Consider the following 24,227-nt stretch of genomic DNA (forward strand, 5'->3'; position numbering starts at 1 on the left):
CAACTCTTTTTTTTTTTTTTAAGAGTTTATGTATTCATGAGAGACACAGAGAGAGAGAGAGAGAGAGAGAGAGAGGGGCAGAGACACAGGCCGAGGGAGAAGCAGGCTCCACGCGGGGAGCCCGACGCGGGACTCGATCCCAGGGCCCCGGGATCACGCCCTGGGCCGCAGGCAGACGCTCAACCGCTGCGCCCCCAGGCGCCCCCAAAACGCAGCTCTCGATCGTCAGGCTCCCGGCCAAGCTTCTCAGGCCTCTCCATCTTAAAGAACGGAGGTCAGATCCGCCCGGTAGTTGAGAAAGGGCGCCCCGCGGTGGGGGCATCCGGGATCCTCGCTCCCCTCCTCCCAGCGCCCTTGCAGGGGTTTCCCCGTCCCCGCTCCTCACGTCCCAGCCGCTGCGAGCAGGCGCTGACCGCAATCCGAGCGAGGCTTCCCGGGGCCAGGCTCGCAGCAGCCAGGCGCCGGCCACAGCGCTCCGCCCCCAGAGGCAGGCGCAGCAAACCCTCCCGAGAGGCCCGGGGAGCCTTCAGGGGCAGCCCTGCCCTGGGGGCGCCGGGACCCCCTGGGAGCCGAGACCCGCACCCGCCGGGGGGAAGGAAGCGCAGGCGGGAGAGGCGCCGCCAACACCGGCCCCCGCCCCGCGAGCCGCGCCGGGCTCCGCCCTCCAGGAAAGGGGAGGAGCCTCTGGCGCCGCGCAGGGCACGGGCGCGGGCGCGCTCGCTGGGCCCCACCGCCGCCCGGCGGCCGTCGCCCCTTTAAGCGCGAAGGCCGGCGGGTCACGTGCCGGACCGGGTGGGGGCGTGGCACCAGGAAGCGGCCTCCGGGCCCGTTCGGATCGCCGCCGCCGCCCCGCAGCCGCCGCCGCCCCGCAGCCGCCGCCGCCTCCCCGCCTCCCCGTGCCGGGCGCCGCTCGCCCCGCTCCACGCTGGCGGCCGCCCCGGGACTCCCCGCCGCAGCGGCGGCGCCCGCTATGGGCGAGGAGGACTACTACCTGGAGCTGTGCGACCGGCCGGTGCACTTCGAGAAGGCGAACCCGGTCAACTGCGTCTTCTTCGATGAGGCCAACAAGCAGGTCCGGGCCGCCCGCGCCCTCCTCGCCCGCGCGGCCGGGCGCGCCCCGCCCGCCGTCCCCGGCGCCCCAGGGGCGTCCCGCGCGCTCCCACGTGGGGACCTGGGGGTGGGGTGGGGTGGGGTGGGGTGGGGGGGCCGGGCCTGGGGCCTCCCCTCCCGGTGCGGGGTGCGGGGTGGGCGGAGGGACCCGGAGCCGCCGGGCGGGCTTTCCTCTCCAGAGTGACAGCTAGGAGGACCCCGAAGCTGTGCCTCATCCTGCGGCGCCCTCCCCGTCTCAGCTCACTTGGCCGTCTCGCCGTCGGTATCGGCGCCCGTGGGGTCAGCCGTTGGCCCGCCGGCCCTTGCCTGGCGCCTTTGTTGTCTGCGTCCGCCCTCGGTCACCCCTGCAGTCGAGGATGCAGACGTTGAGATTGCCCTTGTTCTCGGAGTTTTGGAGGGGGGGGGAGAAGCGGTGTGAGGGGCAGCCGGGTGTGCTCGAGCGCCCCAGTGGCGCCTGCGCCGGGCGGATTAACACGTGTGGCCGCGGGGCACCCGGGCCGGGTCTCCACGCTGGGCTGCGCTCGCAGTGCTGTGACCTTTCTTTGGTCCCCGCGCTCTTGTCCTTTCAAGTTGATGCGAGCATCGAGCGTCTGCAGTTTGAACGTGAGTTCAGCTGAGCCAGGAGCGGGGTGTAGTGGAGACAATCACTTGTAGGCTGGGGGATGTGTCTTAAGTCTTTCAAAGTTCAGTTAACGTTGCTGCTTTGCCCTCCCAGGTCTTTGCAGTTCGGTCAGGTGGAGCTACGGGCGTGGTGGTTAAAGGCCCAGAAGACAGGAATCCCATCTCATTCCGGTAACTATTAACATTCACAGAATAATTGTCACTTGTGAGCAAAATGATGCGTTCAGAAGTTGGTTCTTAAAAGTTTGCCCTCTGGCTGTAAAAGGGTCTGAAGTGTACACACACAGGCAAATCCCTGCGTGTTAGGGAAGCAGACACCTGCTCTGAGTGCTGGTGGCGCACACCGGTACCTGCTGTCAGAGTGAAGTGTGTAGCTGGGGAGTCAAAGGCTCCAACATGGGGAACCCACTTCCTGGCACCTGAAATTAGCAAGTGAGTTGGTTGATGTGCCCATTTCCAGCATCTTGACCTGGGAAGGGCCTTCATTTCCTCATCTGGCCCAGGTCTTTTCAGGGTGTATGGTAGGTGGAGATTCCTGGTTAGTGCTGCCTATATAGTAATGTATATTAAGAAAACTCCATCTTCCACTAAAGGCAACTGGACGTCCCAGTCTGTGCAAGTTGAACCAGTAGAATTATGAACAGCACTTCCTTTCACTTTCGGAAGTATCTCGATTCGGTTGATAAGTTATCTGGTCTTTAACTCCTGTGATTACAGAAGAGGAAAGTACAATGTGGGCCCTCAGTTCAGTGGTGACTTAAATTTTTTGCAGGTGGCCTGTGCTAATGGGAAGCAGTTTTTTGAAGTAGGAAATGAATCACTCATCATTTGTTCAGCAAATGCCAATTGTAGCTGCTGTGCTAGGCACCGGGCATGTGAACATTTTGAATCTGACTGGCGCCTTTTGCAGAAATCATAACTTCAGCGTGGGAGACAAGTGCGTGGACACATTCTGTTGATTGTGCTGTAATAGCACTCTGCTAGAATTTGAGCACACAAAATAGATGAGACATTTGTCTTGGGGTAGGTGGGGGGAGACCACTGCCCTAGATGGGGAAGGCCTCAGGATGGAGCCTTTAAGGAAAACTTTTAAGCTTGAATGGGATGATTCTGCATGGGGAAGAGAGGAGGCCTTTGAGCTGGAGGGAACATCAAGTGTAAAGGCAAGCAAGCATGGTGTTTGGGGAATTCAGGTCTGTGTAATTGAGATCAGATGTCCTTGTAGGGAAGGGGAGGTGGTGATGGTTTGCCACTGGCAAGAGTCACCTTCAACCTTATGTATTCTGCTATGCAAATAGGGAGGAGGGATCCCTGGGTGGCGCAGCGGTTTGGCGCCTGCCTTTGGCCCGGGGCACGATCCTGGAGACCCGGGATCGAATCCCACATCGGGCTCCTGGGGCATGGAGCCTGCTTCTCCCTCTGCCTGTGTCTCTGCCTCTCTCTCTCTCTCTCTATGTGACTATTATAAATAAATAAATAAATAAATAAATAAATAAATAAATAAATGAATGAAATAGGGAGGGCTTTTTGTTCTTTTTTTTTTTTAATTTTTATTTAAGAGGGCTTTTTCTCCTTATTGAAAATTTGTAAGATGGGCATGGTGTGATCTTACAAGGGCTTGGAAAGATCATGGTGCTCACAGCATTGAAGCTTCATTAGTTGGGAGCATATCAAAGTCGGGGGTACCACTGAGTGATGATTGCAATAGGCCAAACCCAGGCACACTAAAGACCAGACCGAAGGCAGAGTAGACTGGTACCACATAGGCACTTGGGTGCTTAGGAAGGCCTGGGGTAGATCTTGATGGTCCTTTGGGTATGGAAAATGAGGTGAGCCTGAGATGGTCCAGATTTGGGGGCTTAGTAGGGTTTAAGGAAGAAGATACTGAATTTATCCTCTTTTAAATTTTAATTTTATGGGCAAAAGTTTTATTTTAGCAATTTTGTGTATTTTTAACAATTTTATTGTGGTAGGATTAACTGCCTATATTTAACACATACAGTTGAGTTTTGACAAGTGTTAACCATCACCACAGTCAAAAGTTTGCTTGTAATGTTTTGAAGTCTATCCCTTGAATACCCTTTATAACGTCTGTTTGACTACTCTCCTTCATATGCTCTGCTGTGAGGCAATGGGGAAGGACAGCTGGTAGTTTCTGGAGAAGGTTGCTGTGTGGGTCTTACTTATTTATGGCTAAGATGATTCTCAAGGGAAAATGCACCTGTCCTTAATTCACCAGTCATTTGTTAGCCACAAAACTGTAAATTTCATCAGCAATTTGTTGCCGGTTGGATTTGTTGTTTGAAAAGAAGTCCTGTTATTTTTAGAAACATGAATTTCAGCTAAGATTTGCTCCTTCCTGAGTATTTAACATGTCTTTTCCTCACAAAATGCTAGATGCTGGAATTCAGTTATTAACTTTAACTCAGAACTTACTTTTTTCCTCCCTAAAGAATGGAAGACAAAGGAGAAGTGAAGTGCATTAAGTTTTCCTTGGAAAATAAGATATTGGCTGTTCAAAGGACCTCAAAGACTGTGGTAAGACATATCTTTATTTACTTATTTCAAGGTTTACTTATTTAAGCAATCTCTATACCCAGTGTGGGGCTCAAATCCATGACCGCGAGATCAAGAGTCAAATGCCCTTCCAACTGAGCCAGAGCCAGTTTAAGTATAGCTTTAAATATAACATAAAGAAAAGCACATTAAAGTACATTTAGAAGGGAAAAAAAAACAGTGTTAAAGGAAACTCTTATTATTTTAAAGCCATGAAAGTTATAGTTATGTTGTATTGTATTTGAGCCTTGGGAATTTTTGGAGAAACATTTTCAAGGGATAAATACTTAGGACCTTAGTTTGTCATTTTTGACTTAATTTTTTTTAAAGTAATTTGGAACCTCAGGCCTGTCTTTTGTATTGATTGATAACTAGCAGCATAGATTATGTGAGGTGTATTTTTGGCAACTTTGTGAATTACCTTTCCCGGAATAGCTCCATTTATTCACTTCTTGCATCTTTGAATGCTTGACCCACTAGGAGTAGATGTTCGGAGCTGGAGCACTGTTTGGCATTTTCGCCTTCATAAGTATTCATCGTCATTTGTAAAATGGAGTGAAAGCTATTGGAAAGAGGCAGAATCTGATTTCTTTTTGTCAGTATTCACTGCTAAAAGTTTTGGAAAGCTTCTTTTTTTTTTTTCTTTAAAGATTTAATTTATTTATTGATGAGAGACAGAGAGAGAGAGAGAGAGAGAGAGGCAGAGAGACAGGCAGAGGGAGAAGCAGGCTCCTTGCAGGAGAGCCGGAGGTGGGACTCCATCCCGGGTCTCCAGGATCACACCCTGAGCCGAGGGCAGGCTCTAAACCGCTGAGCCACCCAGGGATCCTCCCCTCCCCCCCCCCAAACCAAAAGCTTCTTATAAGATGCAGCAACGCATTTCCCTGAAATCAGTTGATTTTCAGTATCAGTTTCTAAACTCTGAGTATTTGGATTAACTTTTTTTTAATTGTGTTATAAGGCAGGTTGTCCACATTGGTCCTTTTAGTTCTTTGGTCTTTTATCAGTTTTATTCTGATCACTTTTTAAAAATCATTTATTTATTTATTTATTTATTTATTTATTTATTTATTTATTTATATTTTTATTTTTTTAAGATTTTATTTATTCATGAGAGACAGAGAGAGAGAGAGAGAGAGAGAGGCAGGGACACAGGCAGAGGGAGAAGCAGGCTCCATGCAGGGAGACTGATGTGGGACTTGATCCCGGGTCTCTAGGATCAGGCCCTGGGCTGAAGGTGGCACTAAACCGCTGAGCCACCCGGGCTGCCCTGATCACTTTTTAAATGTGTCTTTTGTTGTCTGCCAATGTAGGTTGGCAGTATGTTGCTACTTGTTCTAAATTTCTTTCTTTTTTTCTTTCTTTTCTTTCTTTCTTTCTTTTTTTATTTTTTTTACTTTTCAGGATTTTTCTAACTTTATCCCGGATAGTTCTCAGCTGGAATACACTCAAGAGTGCAAGGTATGGACCCAGATCCTTTCCCGGATGCAGGCCATTTCCCTGTGCTGGTCGTGTGGCGGGGTCATGGGCAGCACACACGTGGAGGCCGGCCCTGCTTTATGCTGAGACCTGCTGCTCATGGGCTCTGTAACTCTGGACTAGTTTAAAAGTGTTAAAAGCCTGTTTCTTCGACAAGATGGAAGCAGGAGGATTAAATGGGTGTCAAGACGTTCAGCACTGGGCATTGTCAGCCCTTCCTCCTGAGCTGGCTGTGCCTCTGGGTCAGATCCTGGGTTCCTTTCACAACAGCCTCTTTGGGGGTTTTAGGAAGAGTTTTTTTCCCCCTTCTCCCAACAATGAATCCTTTTCTTGATCTGTCGTCCTTGTGTCCTTCGAGTTTCGTTCCCTAAATGTAGATGCTAATCTGTTTTAATTAGATTTGCTGGGTCTAATGAACGAGGCTAGAGGGGACTCAGCTTTAAGCGGCCGTGTGGCACCCCGGAAACAGGCAGAAGGTGCTAGAGGCTGAGTATGGCTTTTAGCAGCGTTGTCATTGTTGTGGTAAATGGAGTTTGGGGTGGCTCTGGGAGGAGGAAAGGCCCATTGGCCCAGGAACTGAGCCCTGCACAGACCTCCTGACCCTGTGTGCGCAGCAGAGCCCCTGTCACAGCCCCGTGTGCCCTCGGGCGCGGGGTGCTGCTGCACACTGGGTAAGGCAGACATGGGGGCTCCCGGCCCTAGTCCTGGGATGGTAAGCATTCACTGAGAACCTTTGGGCCTTTATGCTTTTATAATGCCTGTTTTTATGATATGGCCAACTAAGAGAAAGTCAGCCAACCTTTGATTCCTTAAAGGGGAACTTGGTATCCCTGAGGGCTGATCAGTTACTTTTCTCCGAAATTTAGGCTTTGCCCTCGTTCTTGAGCAGAAAGAATCAGAGTCAGGTGTTCAGTGAGATGTTCCAGATGGAAATCTGGGAACGTTGTATTTAAAAGTTTGATTGTTAATAAGTAATCAAATCCAGGTAACTTTTAGTAAAGAGTGATAGATATAGAATGTTTTATGCTTTTGAAAGACTCATTTGACAGAGTGAGCATGTGCACACAAACAGGCGGAGCAGCAGGCAGAGGGAGAGGGAGAAGCAAGCTCACCACTGAGCAGGGGGTCTGACATGGAGCTCAGTTCCAGGACCCTGTGATCATGACCTGAGCTGAAGGCAGATGCTTAACTGACTGAGTCACCCAGGTGCCCCCCAATATCTTTTTTAAACATTTAAAAAAAATTTTTAAATTTATTTATGATAGTCACACAGAGAGAGAGAGAGAGAGAGAGAGAGAGGCAGAGGGAGAAGCAGGCTCCATACACCGGGAGCCCGACGTGGGATTCGATCTCGGGTCTCCGAGATCGCGCCCTGGGCCAAAGGCAAGCGCCAAACCGCTGCGCCACCCAGGGATCACCAATATCTTTTTTAATTAAAATTTTTTTAAATTCTTTTCAGACCAAGAATGCCAACATATTAGGATTCTGTTGGACCAGTTCTACTGAAATTGTCTTCATAACAGATCAAGGAATTGAATTTTACCAGGTAGTATGTTGATCATTTATGTTTGTGGGAGAAAAGTCCGTGATGGCAGTTTGGCAGCCTTTTGAATTCCATACTAAATAGATACTTTGAGATTCTGGAGTTTTAGTCTCTTGCTTAGGTTTTTATTTTTTTTTCTAATTATAAGAAATACATGCTTTTTTATAAAACAACTAAACATTGGAGGGATATATGGAAGGTAAAAGTCCCCCCATAATCCCTAGAAATAACTAATGTGAACAGTTTAGTACATAATTCTTAATTTTCCTACATACGTACAAACTTTTTTTTTTCTTTTTACAAAAACAGGAATGTTGTATATAAACTTTTTGGCTGGCTTTTTTTACATAGCAGTATGTCTTTTTTTTTTTTTTTAAGATTATTTATTTATTTATGAGAGACACGGGGAGAGAGAGAGAAAAGCAGAGACATAGGCAGAGGGAGAAGCAGGCTCCTCACTGGGAGCCCGATGTTGGACTCAGTCCCAAGACACTGGGATCATGCCCTGAGCCAAAGGCAGATGCTCAACCACTGAGCCACCCAGGCGTCCTTGCATAGCAGTATGTCTTGGACATTTGTCCATAATTTCTTTTTTTTTAAATTTTTTTAAAGTTTTATTTATTTAAGTAATTTCTACACCCAACATAGGGCTTGAACTCACAACCTTGAGATCAAGAGTCATATGCTCCCTGCACACTGAGCTAGCCAGGTGCACTTGTCCATATTTTATTCTCACTAAATAGTATTCTGTTGTGTGAGTATATTACAGTTTAACTTATTCCTTGTTGCTGAACCTCTGGCTTGTTTTCATGTTTTTGTGATTATAAAACAATTCAGTGAACATGCTTGCAAACATTTCTGTATGTTCTTGAGTGAAGCAGTTCTTGGAATTACAGCATAGGCATGAACATCCAAAAAGCTGAACAGATACTTCTTTTCTTTTCTTTTCTTTTCTTTTCTTTTCTTTTCTTTTCTTTTTTTTCTTTTCTTTTCTTTTCTTTTCTTTTTTTTCTTTTCTTTTCTTTCTTTTCTTTTCTTTTCTTTTCTTTTCTTTTTTCTTTTCTTTTCTTTTCTTTTCTTTTCTTTTCTTTTCTTTCTTTTCTTTTTTTCTTTTCTCTTCTCTTCTCTTCTCTTTTCTTTCTTCCTTTTCCTTCCTTTCCTTTCTTTCCTTTCCTCTCCTTCCTTCCTTCCTTCCTTCCTTCCTTCCTTCCTTCCTTCCTTCTTTCTTTCCTTCTCTCTCTCTCTCTCTCTCTCTTCCTTTCTCTTTCTTTCTCTCTCTCTTTTTCTCTTTCTCCCCTGCATGAAGCCTGCTTTTCCCTCTGCCTATGTCTCTTTCTCTCTCTCTGTATCTCTCATGAATAAATAAGATCTTTCTTTTCTTTTTTTTATTTTCTTAAAGACTTATTTATTTATTTATGAGAGACATAGGCAGAGGGAGAAGCAGGTGGGCTCCCTGTAGGCAGCCCGATGTGGGACTCGATCCCAGAACTCCAGGATCATGCCCTGAGCCGAAGGTAGACACTCAGCCGCCGAGCCAACCAGGTGTCCCTTTTTTTTTTAAAAGAAAAAAGTCTTTAAAAAAATAAATTAAAAAATAATTTAAAAAAGATCTTTATTTCAAATAGACTCCACACCCACCGTGGGGCTCGAACTCACACCCCCGAGATCAAGAGTGGCTCGCTCTTCTGCCTGAGCCAGCCAGGCACTCCTGCACTTTCACTTTCAATGTAGGAATCTCCATTTTCCATGGTTTTGCCAGAACTGCATATTATCAGTCCATAGACATATATTCTGGATAGTAACCCTTTATCAGATAAATGGTTTGCAAATATTTCCCATTTCTTTTCACTCTGTTGACTTAACTTTATACCTGCCTTATCATCTCGTAGTGCGTTCCAACTGTCTGACCTTGAGAAATGCATCTGAGAATGCTCGGTGGAGCCTATCTAGAGAGTGTTGTTAGGATCCTCTCAGGGTTTAATTTTGTTGACCCAATGAAAGCAGTATAATTTAGAATGTATGGATGGAGAAAATACACTAGTGTAAGCAAAATGTGAGATGTTAATGCCCCACATTGTGCTGTGGGGCTGTCATCAAAATCTTTGTAATGACCATCAGAAACTGCACAAATGTCTTCCACACAGAGAGTTTTGTATGTATGGTAGTGTGGGAAGGATCACTTGCTTCATTGAAGGGTTCCTTCGGTGGCAGTCATACGGCTTTCTGTCCTCTGTAGTGGAAAAGCATACATTTACGGCACCTAGGTGGTCTTCAACTCTTCAAGAAATGAGTTAAGGAGGACTCCTTATTTTTTTATCCCAATTGTCAAGATAACCTTTTCCTCCAGACCCTGACCTCCATCAGCACAGAGTTCTGTGAGCATTTAATGTCTTGGGGCTCCACTCCAGGATCCTTAATGGATCAGAATATTTACAGTATATTTAAGACCTGACTAGAAAATACTAGGTTTGTATGCGGCGTCTCATGAATATGATCATTAGCTACAGGGGCCGCTTCCAGGCTCGGTACTAACTGGGGTCAGGATGGAGGCCTGGAGGAAGGCAGGTACTGCAGGTTGGTGGTGGCTCATCCAGTGCGAGGCTTCCAGGGCAGGGCTGCTCCCTCTCTGGTGGATGGTGCCCAACAGTGCGGGGAACTGGCCAGCCTGGGCTGTACCTGCAGTAACTGGTGTCTGAGCCTTTGTTTTCTCCTTGCTCGGGTGTCTGTGGTGCCCACACGTCAGGGTTGCGGTGAGAGTACGTGAGCCAAGATTTCTAAAGTCCAGAGCACCATATCAAAATTTTCAGTTTTATTTAGTGATTTTTTTTCCTGCTTTTTAAATTAAATTTAATTTTTAAAAAAGATTTATTTATTTATTTATTTATTTATTCATTCATTCATTCATTCATGAGAGACACAGGGAAAGAGAGAGAGGCAGAGACACAGGCAGAGGAGAAGCAGGCTCCGTGGAGGGAGCCCAACGTGGGACTCGATCCCAGGACTCCAGGATCATGCCCTGGGCCAAAGGTGGCGCTAAACCACTGAGCCACCCAGGCTGCCCATTATTTATTTATTTGAGAGAGAGAGAGAGAGAGAGATATTGAGTGGGAGTGGGGGCCAGAGGGAGAGGGAGAAGCCGACTCCCGACTGAGCGTGGAGCTCAAGGCCCTGAGATCAGGACCTGAGTGACTGAGCCACCCAGGCGCCCCGCTTTTTATTGTTTTCTTCACTTACTGTCCATTGTCTTTCCATTTTACTGTTTTAAAATAACGATTCTGTTCCTGGGACTTTGCTTCAGGTGTTACCAGAGAAACGGAATCTGAAACTCCTGAAGAGCCAGAATATCAATGTGAACTGGTACATGTATTGCCCCGAGGGTGCTGTGATCCTGCTGTCTACCACGGTCCTTGGAAATGTGCTGCAGCCCTTTTATTTTCGGGTAAGAGGGAGCCTCTCCTTAGGAAAGGCTCCTCCCCACCCCTTCCTCTGACGTCCTAGGATGACTTCTGGCGGTCAAGTTCCTCCAGGAGATGACCTCCCCACTTCTGGCCGCTAGAGGGTGGACTGTACCCTCCCATCCCCTCCAAGAATGGCTCCTTGGGTGGGGACAGACCCCGGGAGGAAAGGACACAGTGGGACTTTGGAAGGGATGGAAAGACAGTGTGTGCGCAGCCTCAGTGGTTTCCGTAGGGAATGCTGAAGCAGCAGAGGGGTTTAATCAGCTTTTCCTGATTACTTTAATCACCCAAACAGGCTGGCACGATGTCGAAGCTGCCCAAGTTTGAGATTGAATTGCCAGCGGTGCCCAAGTCAACTAAGCTGAACCTTTCTGAGAGAGACATTGCGATGGCCACCATGTATGTCTGTCTTTTGAGAGAATTCCTTCTTGAAATTGCTTTTGGTGATAGAAGTAGTGCATTGTAAGCACTGCAGGGCTGCCTTTGGCCAGCTGCCCTCTGAGCACATGATAGAGACTTGCCCCTTTCCCTCTTGGTGTCTAGATTTCGTGAATATAGAAAACCTTTTGTCAGCATGGCATTCTTTGCTGATTTTACTAGCTTTGTGACTTTAGGGAGGTTTTTTTCCCCATCATTCTAGTCTGATAAAATGAAAGCACTGGACCAGTGTATCTTTTAGGGGTTTTAATTCTAGAATTAAATTTTTTTTTTTTATTCTGTGAGTAGTTGAAGCTTATCAAGGACTATTTTTAAAAAGATTTATTTATTTATTTGAGAGAGAGAGTGTGCCATTGAGAGAGAGCATAAGTGGAGGGAACGGCAAAGAGAGAAGCAGACTCCCCACCGAGCAGGGAACCCAACATGGGGCTCGATCCCAGGACCCTGAGATCACGACCTGAGCTGACGGCAGGTGCTTAACTGACTGAGCCACCCAGGCACACTTATCAAGGACTTTTCTTTTTGCTAAAATATATCCCATTTGTTCTAAAGAAGAACATAGTTTCAGTTTTTTATCTAACAATCATGGAACTGAATTACTTATGTAGGACATAAGATGTACTTATGTCTTCACTTGTAAATGTAGATTATCTCAATTTGTACTTCATTATGGAAGTTTTAAATGCGATAATAGAAACTGATAAAAAGAATACCCCATATACCCTATTCAAAAATGTCAAAATTTTGTTCCTAAATTACTTCAGGTTCTTCTTTGGTTTAAAACAGTGGTTTTGAAGTTTAACATTTTTTACCAGGTAGAATCCTTTTTTTTTTTTTTTTTAAGGCAGTCTTCCTTGTTTTAAGGCAGTGGCATCCTTGTTTAAAAAATAGAGTGAGAAAAAAAAAAAATAGAGTGAGAGCAGTCCTCACGCACTAGCAGCAGGAACCCACTGCCTTGCCTTTATACTCATCCCCGTGGCAGACTGAGCGCAGTGTCGGCCCCTGGAACAGCAGTATGCACGCAGGAACTGGACCTAGCAGCATTGGTTCCGTGAGGTCTACAAATGAAGACAATTTTCCTATTATCAAGGAAGATAAAGTTACGGAAGATAGAGAAGATAGAGAAAGTTACGGAAGAAGAAAACAGACTTAGTTTATGATTCAAGGATAGCTACAAATAACATATTTTTTTTCTAGTAGTTTTAGACACCATGGTTGTATTTTCTTTTTAAAGTGTTGTGATTAGGGACGCCTAGGTGGCTCAGCAGTTGAGCGGCTGCCTTCGGCCCCGGGCATGATCCTGGAGTCCCAGGATCAAGTCCCACATCGGGCTCCCTGTGGGGAGCCTGCTTCTCCCTCAGCATGTGTCTCTGCCTCTCTCTCTGTGTGTGTCTCTCATGAATAAATAAGATATTTAAAAAAAAAGTGTTGTGATTGAACGATATTAGGTTTTGTGTTCCCCTTTTCACTTTCTAATTGGCTTTGCTTTTTTTTTTTAATTACATAAACATTTTTGTTGGTTGTGAAATACTGTATTAGTGAATCTGTCCTAATTAATGATGATGGCCTCGTAATTCAGCATTTAGAATGGAGGAATTTCCAGTGGCCCGCTGTGACGTCTTGTCTCTTTGCCCTCTAGATACGGACAGCTTTATGTTCTCTTCTTGAGGCATCATTCTCGGACCTCCAATAGTACAGGAGCGGAGGTAGTCCTATATCATCTACCACGGTATATTTAATGCTGTCCTCTTTCTCCAATTTTAAAATATGAACTAAAGCTTGTCGATCTATTTTTTGACCTTTGTGTTATCCTACAGAGAAGGTGCCTGTAAAAAGACGCACATACTAAAGTTATCTCGGACGGGGAAGTTTGCCCTGAATGTGGTGGATAACCTGGTGGTCGTTCATCATCAGGATACAGAGGTAGGAGCTCTGTGTGTGTGTGTGTCTGGTCTGCCAGTGTTGCTTAAAAGAGTCGTGAAAATCGACAAACATTCAGAACAAAGACTAGAAAGTGTTCTTCATGCTAAAGCTTTGGTCTTCCAGATGCAAATGGGTTTGGTATTCTAGACAGTTCAGGAAAAAAAGAGTGCTTCCCTCTCTATTGATGATAGTTAATTAAAAACTATTCCAGAAAGTAGCACCGGAGGATATTTGACTCTGGCACAATCATTTGGTTGAATCGACTAAGCTAGGAATTTACTGCAGAACCACAGTCCTACATGAGCATGTGAACTTTGTACTTCCTTTGTGAGGATGGATGATCGTGCTGAGAGACAGTGATTCTGAGGCTCCTGTGTGGCCCAGGAGAAAGACTAGAATGGGTCCTGCTTTTTCCTATGTGGTTGGCTGGGTATCTGGTTGTAGACAAGCCCCTTTTGTCCCATGCCTCCTGCAGGATGGTGACACCCTTATCTTGATTAGAGAAGGTATTGTGAGTTAAGGTGAAAAATCTGCAGGAATCACTTGGAGCACTTCGGGGGCTCCCTGTCATCAACGCCAGGAGTGTACGTGTCCGCGTGAGCGTGGGGAGCAATGTCACAGTGTTGTGATATCACAGCATGCTCCTCCCCACGTAGAGCCAGCCCGCAGGGGTGCGGTGTGTGCAGACTCAGTAGGCTGACGGGAGTAGCAGGATGCAAGAGAATGGAAGGGGCAGGTTGAGCAGTCATGGCCTGTTTCTGCATCCAAGTTTATTTCTCTCCACTTTAGACCTCGGTGATATTTGACATCAAGTTAAGAGGAGAGTTTGATGGCACTGTCACCTTCCATCACCCGGTGCTCCCAGCGCGCTCCATTCAGCCTTATCAGATCCCCGTGGCAGGTAAGGGGACCTCCGCGTGGCAGTTGGAATGAGGAGTGTACACGGGTTCCCAGGGCCATGTGCTTGGCGGAGGGGTGGTTTTGTTTTGTTTTAATGAAAACCCTACTGATGGTATTAGTAAGATTGTGCTGCTGTGAAAGGCATTTTATAAGATAAATGAATCTTCTTTTGAAGAAGATAGAATGATTGCTCTGAGCTGTAAAATGGGAAGTGGGGAGGGGTGCCTGGCTGGCTTGGTGGGTAGAGCACACGACTCTTCGGGGTTGTGAGTGTCAGCGCCACATTGGGCGCAGAGCCTACTCAAAGCATAGTAAAAGTAGATAAATTTCAGTCGGGATTACTCACTGAAGCCAAAAGATCTTTTAAATTAATGATTGAATAAGTCCTCCGTTTTCTGTTTGCCTCTGCTTTGTAATCCTGGGATGAAACGGGGCTGCTTCTGGCTGTTACGTGAACCGGGATCACTTTTCCAGGTCTTTCTCACACATTCTGTGTCATGGCTACTTGGTGAAAACTGCATTGTCTTTTCACTGGTGGTCACAGGAACTGCTTAAGGCTGTGCCGCTTTGCTTATTCGAAATCTGCCCTGTCCTAGGCGGGAGGAGGAGGAAGTCAGAGGAGAGGAGGTCAGGCTTTCGGGGAAGGAAGAAACTGTTGGGCTCTTTTTGCCTTTTCCCAGCGTAATTTATTTCAAGGTAGAGCTCACATAACATTCAGCTCTCTTAAAGGAGATGGGAGCAGTGTCCATGCGTGTGTACAGCCTCACATCTGGAGCTTCGGTAACAGTGTTTTCTTTTTAAAAGGGATCCCTGTCAGATAGTATTGCTGGCGTGGGCCCCACTGCAGTCAGGAGGCACTTGCACCTGTCAGGGAAGATTCCAGTCAGGCTGTGGCTGAGAGTTTCGCAAGAGCTCCGCCTCCAGTCTGCCTGCCTCGACTTGTGGGATCAGCCAGAATTTAGTAACTCTGGCAGCACTGGGGGAGGAAGGAGCTAGGTCTTTTTTTTTTTTTTTTTTTTTTTTAAGATTTGTAGATTTATTTATTCATGAGAGACATAGAGACAGAGACATAGAGGGAGAAGCAGGCTCCTCGCCGGGAGCTCGATGGGGGACTTGACCCCAGAATCCTGGAATCACGACCTGAGCCAAAGGCAGACGCTCAACCACTGAGTCCCCTGGGGGGCCCAAAGGAGCTAGTTCTTAGGTTAGATTGAGTCTTTTGGCTTTCTGTGTTCCTTCCAGCATCTCCCTTTTCCAGGGTTAATAACGTTAGCATTAAAAGAATAGATTGTGTGTGGGCACCTGGGCGACTCCGTTAAGTGCTGACTCTTGATTTTAGCTCAGTTGTGATCTCAGGGTCCTGAGATCCAGCCCTGCATCAGGTTCTGTGCTGGGTATGAAGCCTGCTTAAGAGCCTCTCACCACGCACGTGCGTGCGTGCACTTTCTGTTTCCCCATCTTTCTCATTGTGTCAGATGTTTATCTTCTATCTGCTGCTTACTTGGCAGGAAGGTAACTGCTGGTGAATTGGAGGGAAAGGCATCTTGAGATACTAAAAACCTGCTCTGGGTCGGTTGTTTGGGACCAGTTAGGAGGCGGTCAGGTTCTAATTGGCTAGTTGTAATAAATCAGATGCCAGGTGTGATCAAAATAATAGCCTAGGCAAAGGTTAAGACTTCAAAGGTCCATGGAATCTCTGGCCTCCAGATTTAGGCTGATAAAGCAGGCTTTTTTTTTTTTTTTTTTTTTTTTTTACAGTTAATGGCTTTGTGTCTTGTTTTCCTGCCAGATTGTAAGCCCCGTGCAGGCTCGCAGTGTCTTGGTGTGTTGCCCGCCCGGTGCTGTGGCAGGGCGTGCCGTCTGGAGGAGCTTGTTAGGCTGTTTTGAGAGACGACACCAGCGAATTAGGGAAGAGCCAGCTGCTCTCATTTCCCCTTCTGGTTTTGGTTTGTTCAGCCAGTATTTCTGGAGCTGACTACACATTAGGCTTTAATACCCAAGGACACCTGGCTCGTCCCTGAGAGCAGTTAAGTCAACATTATTGGCAGCCAGAATTGAGGCCCACGTGCAAACCTTCCCCCCTCAGGTTCCAAATGCAAGTGTTCTCTGCTTTAGCCTGTCGGACCCAGTGGCCCTTTCCTCTTTTGGGTGGTCTGTTCAAAATGACCACCTTTTCCAACCACTGGTTAAAACTGATGCTCTGATTGTACCTGGATAATCGGAACAAAACCGGGAGCGATGCTTAGGTTGCAGGGCTGTGTGTCAGGTTCACCGTGGGCTGCCCGCCTGACGCCTGGGCCGTGTAGCTGGTCGTTGTGCGTCCTTGGCATGGAAGGTCTTTTGGGGTCTGTTTCCTAGATGAGATCTCTGTGCCTTGATCTGCTTTGTGCAGTGGAGAATTGAGCTAATTATTTTAGGTAATTAAATCACAAAACCCTTTTATTCGAAGTGGTATCAGTGAGTTACGTGGGGATTTTTGAATCATCCAGGAACATTTCTTAGTTCCTTATTGCAAGTGTGTAAATGATGATGTGTCATCTTCGGTTATTACAGAAGAACCAACAACTCTGAATGAATTCTTGATACCCTACCTTTCCCCTTCTTGGGAGGACATTTTCATGGATTGTTCTCCACTTCCCCCTCCCTCCTCCTATGTGTTATCAGTGGGACAAGACCATTCACTCCTTCCTCATTTAACTCCAGTTGAATAAACATTTACTGAAGGCTTTAAAAAGTACTGCATTTCACATCCTAAACGTTGGTATTGGCAGGATTTTCTGATGGCACCGCCTTGAGCACCTGTGTGTTTCCCCTTTGTAGGTCCTGCTCCTGTGACCAGCCAGTCTCCTGTCCCGTGCAAACTCTGTATCCTTTACAACAGCCTTGCAGCCGTGCACAGAACGGAAGCTGTCACCCTGTGTACTGGTGTCTGAGAGTGGTCCTGAGGCCTTAGCCTCGCCACCTGTGAACTATCTGAAGAGTGTCCTGGGAGTCACCCCCGGGAGCCAAGTAGCCTCTGCAAATGGGGGGCGGGTGGGGCGGGACAGTGCTAATCAGAGCTGGGTTTGTCCCTTGTTTTCTCCTCTTGCCGGTGTACTGTTTCCTATACCATGCAGATTCTTCATCCTGGATTGTCTTTCAACCTGACATCATCATCAGTGCAAGCCAAGGTGGGTCAGAGGGGACGATCATCACATTAGACAATAGTGCCTGTTGGCTTTGGGTCACAGTGGCCAGTGACGTTTTTGAGGTGAATCTGAGAGTTGACCACTCCCTTCAACCCCATCATATGGGATAATTTTTCACTTTGTACTCTGTTCTCTTTTATTCTGTATTTTATCCTGAGCCTAGGTTATCTTTAAAATTAACAACGAAGAATGGCCATTCCCCTGCTTTTAGCCCATTCAGCTCTGTCCATTCTGAAAAGCTAGCCCCATAGCATAGTATGCAAGGCCCTGCCTGCCCTATCCTTACCTCCCACCGCCGCATCGGCAGGTGTCCGTGACCTTTTTTGTTCCCTGTGTGCACAGAAGGGCACTTGTGCCTCCCACTGTGCTGGGGATGCCCCCCTCCCCCCCAGGATGTTCTTCCTGGTAGCCCCCTAGCACTTGTGGCTTCCTGTTAGTGTACTTCCTGTGTTGGTCTTCAGTCACCCGAGCATTCTCTTGTCTCATCCACGAGGATTCCCAGGGAGAGAATCAGCACTAGTGCCCGTGGGACCCCTTGCATGTAGAGTTCCCTTCTCTCCTCTCCAACTGCAGTGGTGCTAGCTCTGGGCCAGTTGTGGGTGAATTGAGAAGGGGATCCTGAGATTTTTTTTAAAAATTTTATTTATTCATGAGAGACAGACAGAGGCAGAGACACAGGCAGAGGGAGAAGCAGGCTCCATGCAGGGAGCCTGATATGGGACTCGATCCCAGGTCCCCAGGGTCATGCCCCGGGCCGAAGGCAGCGCTAAACTGCTGAGCAACCCAGGCTGCCCTTGAGATCATTTTTAATGCCGTGATGAATTCTCTTGTGGCACCCCAGTTGAGAGAGGTACTACTTGCCTCCCTGGCAGTGTGGGTGTTCGAGAAAGTCACAGAATGATGAATGGATGAATCATGAAATTCCTTTGGGAGCCCCTGGAGTTACCTTCTGACTGAAGACCCAGTGCTGGGGAAACCACAGTACAGGACCCGTGTTATTACCACACATTATCGTTTTTTTCAATCTTCGAGGCTACAAAGGAGCTGGGTATAGGACCGGAAGTGCTCTGAGCTCATTAAAGACTTGTCACCCATGCACCTGGGTAGCTTAGGAGGTTAAGCATCGCCTTCAGATTAGGTCATGATCCCAGGGTTGTGGGATTGAGCCCCACATCGGGTTCCCTGCTCTGTGGGGAGTCTGCTTCTCCATCTGCCCCTCCCCCTGCTTACTCTCTTTCTTTCTCTCAAAATCTTAAAAAAAAATAATGCCTTGTTACCCCTGTTTCAAAAGTTATACCGTTGATGCCCCTCTGATCGGGGGGTGGGGGTGGGGGTGGCAGGGCACTTTGTCATATGGAGCCATCGAGCACGCAGTTGTAATATGGCTGCGGTCCTTCCATCAGGCACATCCTGCATGTCCCAGGCTGCGCTGGGGTTAGTGAGACAAAGATGGTATCTGTGCTCCTCAGGATTCCCCTGACCCCAGGCCCCCCTGATTGTATCAGGGGAACCATCTTTTAGACTTTTGTTCTGATTTGCATCCCATGTGAAATGTGCTGCTTCTCCATCCAGGCTACCTCTGGAACCTCCAAGTGAAGCTTCAGCCCATTGTAAACCTCTTGCCAGATAAAGGAAGACTGATGGACTTTCTCCTCCAGAGGAAGGAATGCAAGATGGTCATCCTGTCCGTCTGTTCGCAGAGTAAGTGGACCAGTCCCCCCATTCCTCAGTCTGATTCTCATATTGGGCCTGTGCTGCCCATCCGCTTTCTTGGAAGCCAGCCCACATTTCTTTGCCTTGTGCACAGCCTGTAGCCTCATCCCACACTTTCTAAAGGGTGGATTATTTGACCCCCTGGAAAGGTGATGAAATATCAAAATGACTCATAGTGACTTGGGGAGAAAACCTAATAGGACAGTCCCATGTGTGAGTATCTGAGACCCAGCTGGTGCGCCTGAGGGAGCGCCCCTGACCTGAAAGCAGACATTTCTCAGCTTCCTAGTCACTTAACTACGTAGATATCTGCCCGGAGTACTTTCTCCTGAAAGCCTCCGTAGAGACTTTTCCTGGTGCCCAGGCAGGGCAGTGAGGGAGTTCTGTGCTCCAGGTCTCCACAAATGATTCCATTTCTCCAAATGCCCATGGAAGGTAGGTCTGCCCTGGTGGCCCTTGGAGGGGAGTTCTATCGCAGCCCCGTGTTTTAAGTTCTGAAACGGACGGAAACTCGGTTGACCTGTGCACATTCTTTCCAGTGTTGAGTGAGTCAGACAGAGCAACGTTACCTGTGATTGCCACGGTTTTTGACAAACTCAATCACGAGTATAAGAAGTACCTGGATGCTGAGCAGAGCTACACAATGGTACGCTGTGTGTATGCTGTGACGAGGGATCCTCTTCACCCCTGTGTCCTAAGTAATTGCGCTGCAAGGTCCTGGGGGAATAACACTGCTGAGACTGGTGTGCTGGAGGGCAGGGTGGCTGCAGGGGGGAGCAGCTGGTTCAGAGTTCGTGCGGCCCACTAGCTTGACGCTATCACCTACTGCTTTCACGTTTCTTTTTTATTAAGATTTTTTTTTTGAGAGAGAGATCGCGCGTGCACCGACAGGGGAGAGAGGGAGCCCAATGTGGGGCTCGATCCCAGGACCCAGGGGTCATGACCTGAGCTGAAGGCAGATGCTGAACTGACTGAGCCCCCCAGGAGCTTCTCACCTTTTGTTTCCGATCTGTGTCAGATCCTACACTTAGGTCTTTGGTCTTTCTTGTCTTATGGATAAGAAAGTTGGCTTCAGTTTTGCAGTATTTTATGCATCCTTCTGCCAAAGTCAGAGCTTAGACTTAATTAGTTGAAGTATAACCATTTTGCCACCTCTTTTTTCTTTCCTGTTAGCCTGTAATAGCTGTAAAAGCAAGAGTTCTCCTGGCTTTGGGTCAGTGTCCTGTCGGGATAGTGATTAAATATTAGCACTGTGCTTTCATGTAGCACTTTCGAGTGTTTGTTGTGAAGGCCTAGAGACATTAATGAGGCTTACAGCCCAGTTCTGCTCTGCTGTTAGGATGAGTGGAACGAGGTATTTCCCTTCAAGGATCTGATTAGCCCTAACACTTAAAGTGGAAGTGGATGTAAGCCATGGGAAGCCCAGAACTGCACTCCCCTTTAGCTCCTTGGGGTAACAGGACTGACGCCGGCTGCCGAAGGCTGAGCGATCTTGGAGTGTGCCTGTCCTTGTCCTGTTAGACACGAAGGGGGCAGAGGAGGGCTGAGCTCTTCCAGAGCCTTCCTGGCCTTGCTGCTAGTGTACTAGACCATGGGAAGCAATAGGGCTGCTCCCCAGTGGTTTCCTGTGCTTCCCTGCTCCGGCTCTGCGGCTTCATAAACACATGCCAGTCAAGAGCGTGGTGCAGCCTGTCAGCCCTCCCCCGCAGCTTCTGCACCGGGGCACACTGCTCTACCTCTCAAAAATCCCAACTCAGGGTCTCATAAGTGGCGTTCCCTTACTGTAGGGTCAGGGCTTCACAAAACAAACATGGAGCACGCCATTCTGTTTTTATTAGCTAACAAATACCAGAAAGCCTGTGATTAAGAAAAGTAAGGATTTGAAATTACAGAAAAGTGTCTTAAGAGGAAATGGACTTAGGCCTCTTAGCTCCATTCAAGAACGCTAGCCTGTTTCCAAGATGAGCAACTCGGGCCTCCTAAGCCCTGTCCCTGCACGGGAAAACTAGCTTTCTCCAAGGAAATAATAAGCTCGCCCTCCGCTCCTGTCTGGGGCTCACAGGGTTTGGGGATTCAGCCTTCTGAGATTACCTGGAAGACGACGGTCACATTTGCACTGTATTGTGTAGGCACTGGAAGCGGGGCAGAGCCGGAGCAGCCCACTTCTCAAAAGGCCAGTGCGGACCCAGGCTGTGATCGATCAGTCCGACATGTACACCCACGTCCTGTCGGTGTTCACTGAGAAGAAGGTAGGTGACGGAGCCCCCACACAAAGATTGTGTTTGCAGGGAGTCAGTTGAGCAGTGGTAGGACTCAGGATGGGACTAGACCAATTGGAGTGGTGCTGGGCAGAGACCTGGTGCCGGTAGTTGGACTTCAAATACTCAGGCCAAAACAGGACCATTGGCCAGGGAGGTTCTGGAGGGCAATGGAACTCTGGGACAGATTCATGTGGACACAAGTGGTGGTAAATGAGGGGCTGCGGGTGGCCTCCTTGCGAGTCTTTGAGGTTTTGAAGACTTTTTTTTCCCTCCGCAGGACATGCCTCATAAATTTGTGATAGCCGTGCTGATGGAATACATTCGCTCTCTTAACCAGTTTCAGATCACAGTGCAGGTACCCTCACATCAGCTCGTGTTGTCCCAAATTAGAGGAGCAGGGGCCACACACCAGACCCAGAATTCTCAGTGACTTTCCCATGTTGTTCTTCGGTGGGAGGAGGGGTGTTCAGTCAAGGGTCCTGTCGACGCGCAGGTGGCAGAAACTTCTCCACTGATGGTGGAAGCACGCACCCATCACCTAGAATAGCTCCAGTCCTGGCCCTGCGTGGCCTCTGCTCTGGTGTAGTTGGATGGTTGGGAGACAGGCGGTCTTTCCATCTCTGTCCCCAGCATTACTTACACGAGCTGGTCATCAAGACGCTAGTCCAGCACAACCTCTTTTATATGCTGCATCAGTTCCTGCAGTACCACGTCCTCAGTGACTCCAAGCCTTTGGTACGTGTCCCCAGGGTTCTGCCTCTGTGATTAAAGACCTAGGATTTAACCTTCTGACCTCTTATGCTGAAGCTAGTTTGAAAATGTGTCTTTCAGGCTTGTTTGCTCTTATCCCTAGAAAGTTTCTACCCTCCCGCCCACCAGCTATCTCTGGATATGCTGAAGGTAACTTGCTGTAGCCACGTTTTAAACCGCATTCCAGCCTGTCCCTGCAGCTGGCACTTACTGGACCTTTCTCCCTCCCTTCCAGCGCCTCTCGACAGCCAACGACGAGATCGTCGAAGTGCTGCTTTCCAAACACCAAGTGTTAGCCGCCTTACGGTTCATCCGGGGCATTGGTGGCCACGACAACATTTCTGCACGAAAATTTTTAGATGCCGCGAAGCAGACTGAAGACAACATGCTTTTCTATACTATATTTCGGTTTTTTGAACAGCGAAACCAGCGTTTGCGAGGGAACCCTAACTTTACGCCAGGTGAGGACAGGGCAGCAGTGACAAGAACGGGGGTGGGGGGTGGGGGGTGGATGGGGGGATGGGGTGCTGATGGAAGCTGGAGGAGGAGGTGAGAAGCCTTTGGGTGAGCTCTCCTAAGGAGAACTCTGGGTTAGCTTTTTTAGAAACAAAATTCTGTGATTGTGCTAAGAGGAAATTCAGTACGCCAGTGGAATCTAAATTCTGCTCTGGGACTTGCAGTGAATGCATTCTGGGCGGTGGGAATGCTCCTTTCTGAAGAGGCAGGGACAAGACAGGAAATGGTGACCGGAAATGGTGACTAAGGGGTGTCAGAGGGAGAGGGCCTTGTCTTAGGCAGGAAACCTAAGGCATCCACTTCTCAAGGGTGGGGAAGGAGCATGCGCTGCTCTGCTTCAGGCCCACCAGCTTTTGGAAGCTTAGTCGACAGTGCAGGCTGGCATGACCAGGACAGGCAAGCTTCTCTACTCGTGTCTCAAGGCAGACGGTGATTCGCTAGGGGGTGTGAAGGTGTCCAACAGCCCTGGCGTGAGCTGTACAAATAAAAAGGACAACTCAAAAGCTTAGGAAAACAAAGTATTTATGAAAGAAAAATAAGTTAAAACCCACCATACAGATCTATGAGCCCTAAAGTGTTCATTCTCTTGTTTTCCTCTTTTCACGTCACATCTGATGAAATCTGTATTTCCTTTATAGGAGAACATTGTGAAGAACATGTTGCCTTTTTCAAACAGGTTTTTGGAGACCAAGCTCTAATGAGGCCTACAACATTCTGAAATCCCTTGCTAGGTTTTTTTTTTTATATATATATAAAAATGTGTACAAAGTTAATTTATTGCATTAATAAAGCTCTTTAAACTACAAAATGTTATAGTAAAGTGTATCTACAATATCCTCAAATGTTACTAAAAATATGGTATAGAACCTGTGTTGTGATGGCTTACTCCAAAAACAAACAAACAAAAGAAAAACATTGCATTGATTGGCCTTTAAAAAGTGTCAGGGAGCAGATCCCACTCAGCCTTGCCAGTGTTGCCTTCTGCCTGCCCTGGGTCTTGTTCCTGGAGAAGCCGGAAGGCCCTTCAGCGTCCTGGAGTTGCCTTCCGATCTGGTAATACTGCTTCACACGTCAGATCTGCAGTCCTGAGGTCGAAAGCTGTTCTAGCCTGGTGTCTGGTACCGTCTGGTGTCCAGCTCCGCCCTGACGATGCAGCTACTGTCCAGTGGTAAACTGACCGACCCACAGACACAGTTCAGGGTCCCCAAACCTCACGAGAGGCTAGAAGTTCAGGAGCTGCTCTCGCTCTGTACCTTTGTATCGCTCTTGGGAGGCCAAACTTTTGGCTTTATTTATTGATGGGCCTGTGAGGGATTAAAAAAAAACAAAACAAGACAAAACAAAAACCAACTTCTGGATGTGTCTTCAGGAGATAAGGTGATAGGGGAAGTTCTGTTATGGTACAAACTTCCTATCCCTCCAGAGAATAAAAATCCCCCAACGTCTCATTTTTCCCTTTTTCAACGCTTCAACTTCTTAGAAAGCTCTAAAGCAAGGAAACTGGTACTGCTCCTTCCAACCACAGGTCATTTACGGAAGCTGACGTGGCCACAGAAGTAAAAAGATCTTAATGACAGTCTTGAAACAAGAAAAGAGGCGGCACTTCATGGGGACGGGGGTCTGGGAACAGAACTGCTCTGCAGCACTGCTGGGCGTGGGCAGCTCGTGGGCCTGAGCTGCGGCGGAGTCACACGGGCCTCCCCCCAGACCACAACCTGCGGGGAGAGGGGGGCTGTGTGGTGGTGGTGGTGGGGGGGGGACCTCTGGAGAG

General features: G+C 47.8%; 2 protein-coding genes across 2 annotated transcripts in view; one reads left to right on the forward strand and one right to left on the reverse strand.

Moving 5' to 3' along the window:
• Nucleotides 1-942: 942 nt before the first annotated feature.
• Nucleotides 943-23,231, forward strand: RMC1 (regulator of MON1-CCZ1). Its single transcript, XM_041737216.1, has 20 exons — nucleotides 943-1,072; nucleotides 1,826-1,902; nucleotides 4,185-4,269; nucleotides 5,692-5,748; nucleotides 7,226-7,312; nucleotides 10,608-10,748; nucleotides 11,063-11,166; nucleotides 12,845-12,934; nucleotides 13,023-13,128; nucleotides 13,918-14,029; nucleotides 16,849-16,893; nucleotides 17,145-17,198; nucleotides 18,789-18,917; nucleotides 19,469-19,575; nucleotides 21,059-21,178; nucleotides 21,468-21,545; nucleotides 21,821-21,925; nucleotides 22,022-22,090; nucleotides 22,176-22,401; nucleotides 23,095-23,231. The coding sequence occupies exons 1-20, from the start codon at nucleotides 971-973 to the stop codon at nucleotides 23,172-23,174; spliced, it is 1,974 nt and encodes a 657-aa protein (XP_041593150.1). The 5' UTR covers nucleotides 943-970; the 3' UTR covers nucleotides 23,175-23,231.
• NPC1 (NPC intracellular cholesterol transporter 1) overlaps nucleotides 22,962-24,227 on the reverse strand; it is a 52,706-nt gene continuing 51,440 nt past the window's right edge. Inside the window, exon 25 of the mRNA XM_041737086.1 lies at nucleotides 22,962-23,760. Coding sequence (XP_041593020.1) covers nucleotides 23,678-23,760 — 83 coding nt within the window. The 3' untranslated portion in view covers nucleotides 22,962-23,677. The remainder of the gene's footprint in view (nucleotides 23,761-24,227) is intronic.

Source organism: Vulpes lagopus, chromosome 1 (genome assembly GCF_018345385.1).
Source record: "Vulpes lagopus strain Blue_001 chromosome 1, ASM1834538v1, whole genome shotgun sequence".
Classification (NCBI taxonomy): Eukaryota; Metazoa; Chordata; class Mammalia; order Carnivora; family Canidae; genus Vulpes; species Vulpes lagopus.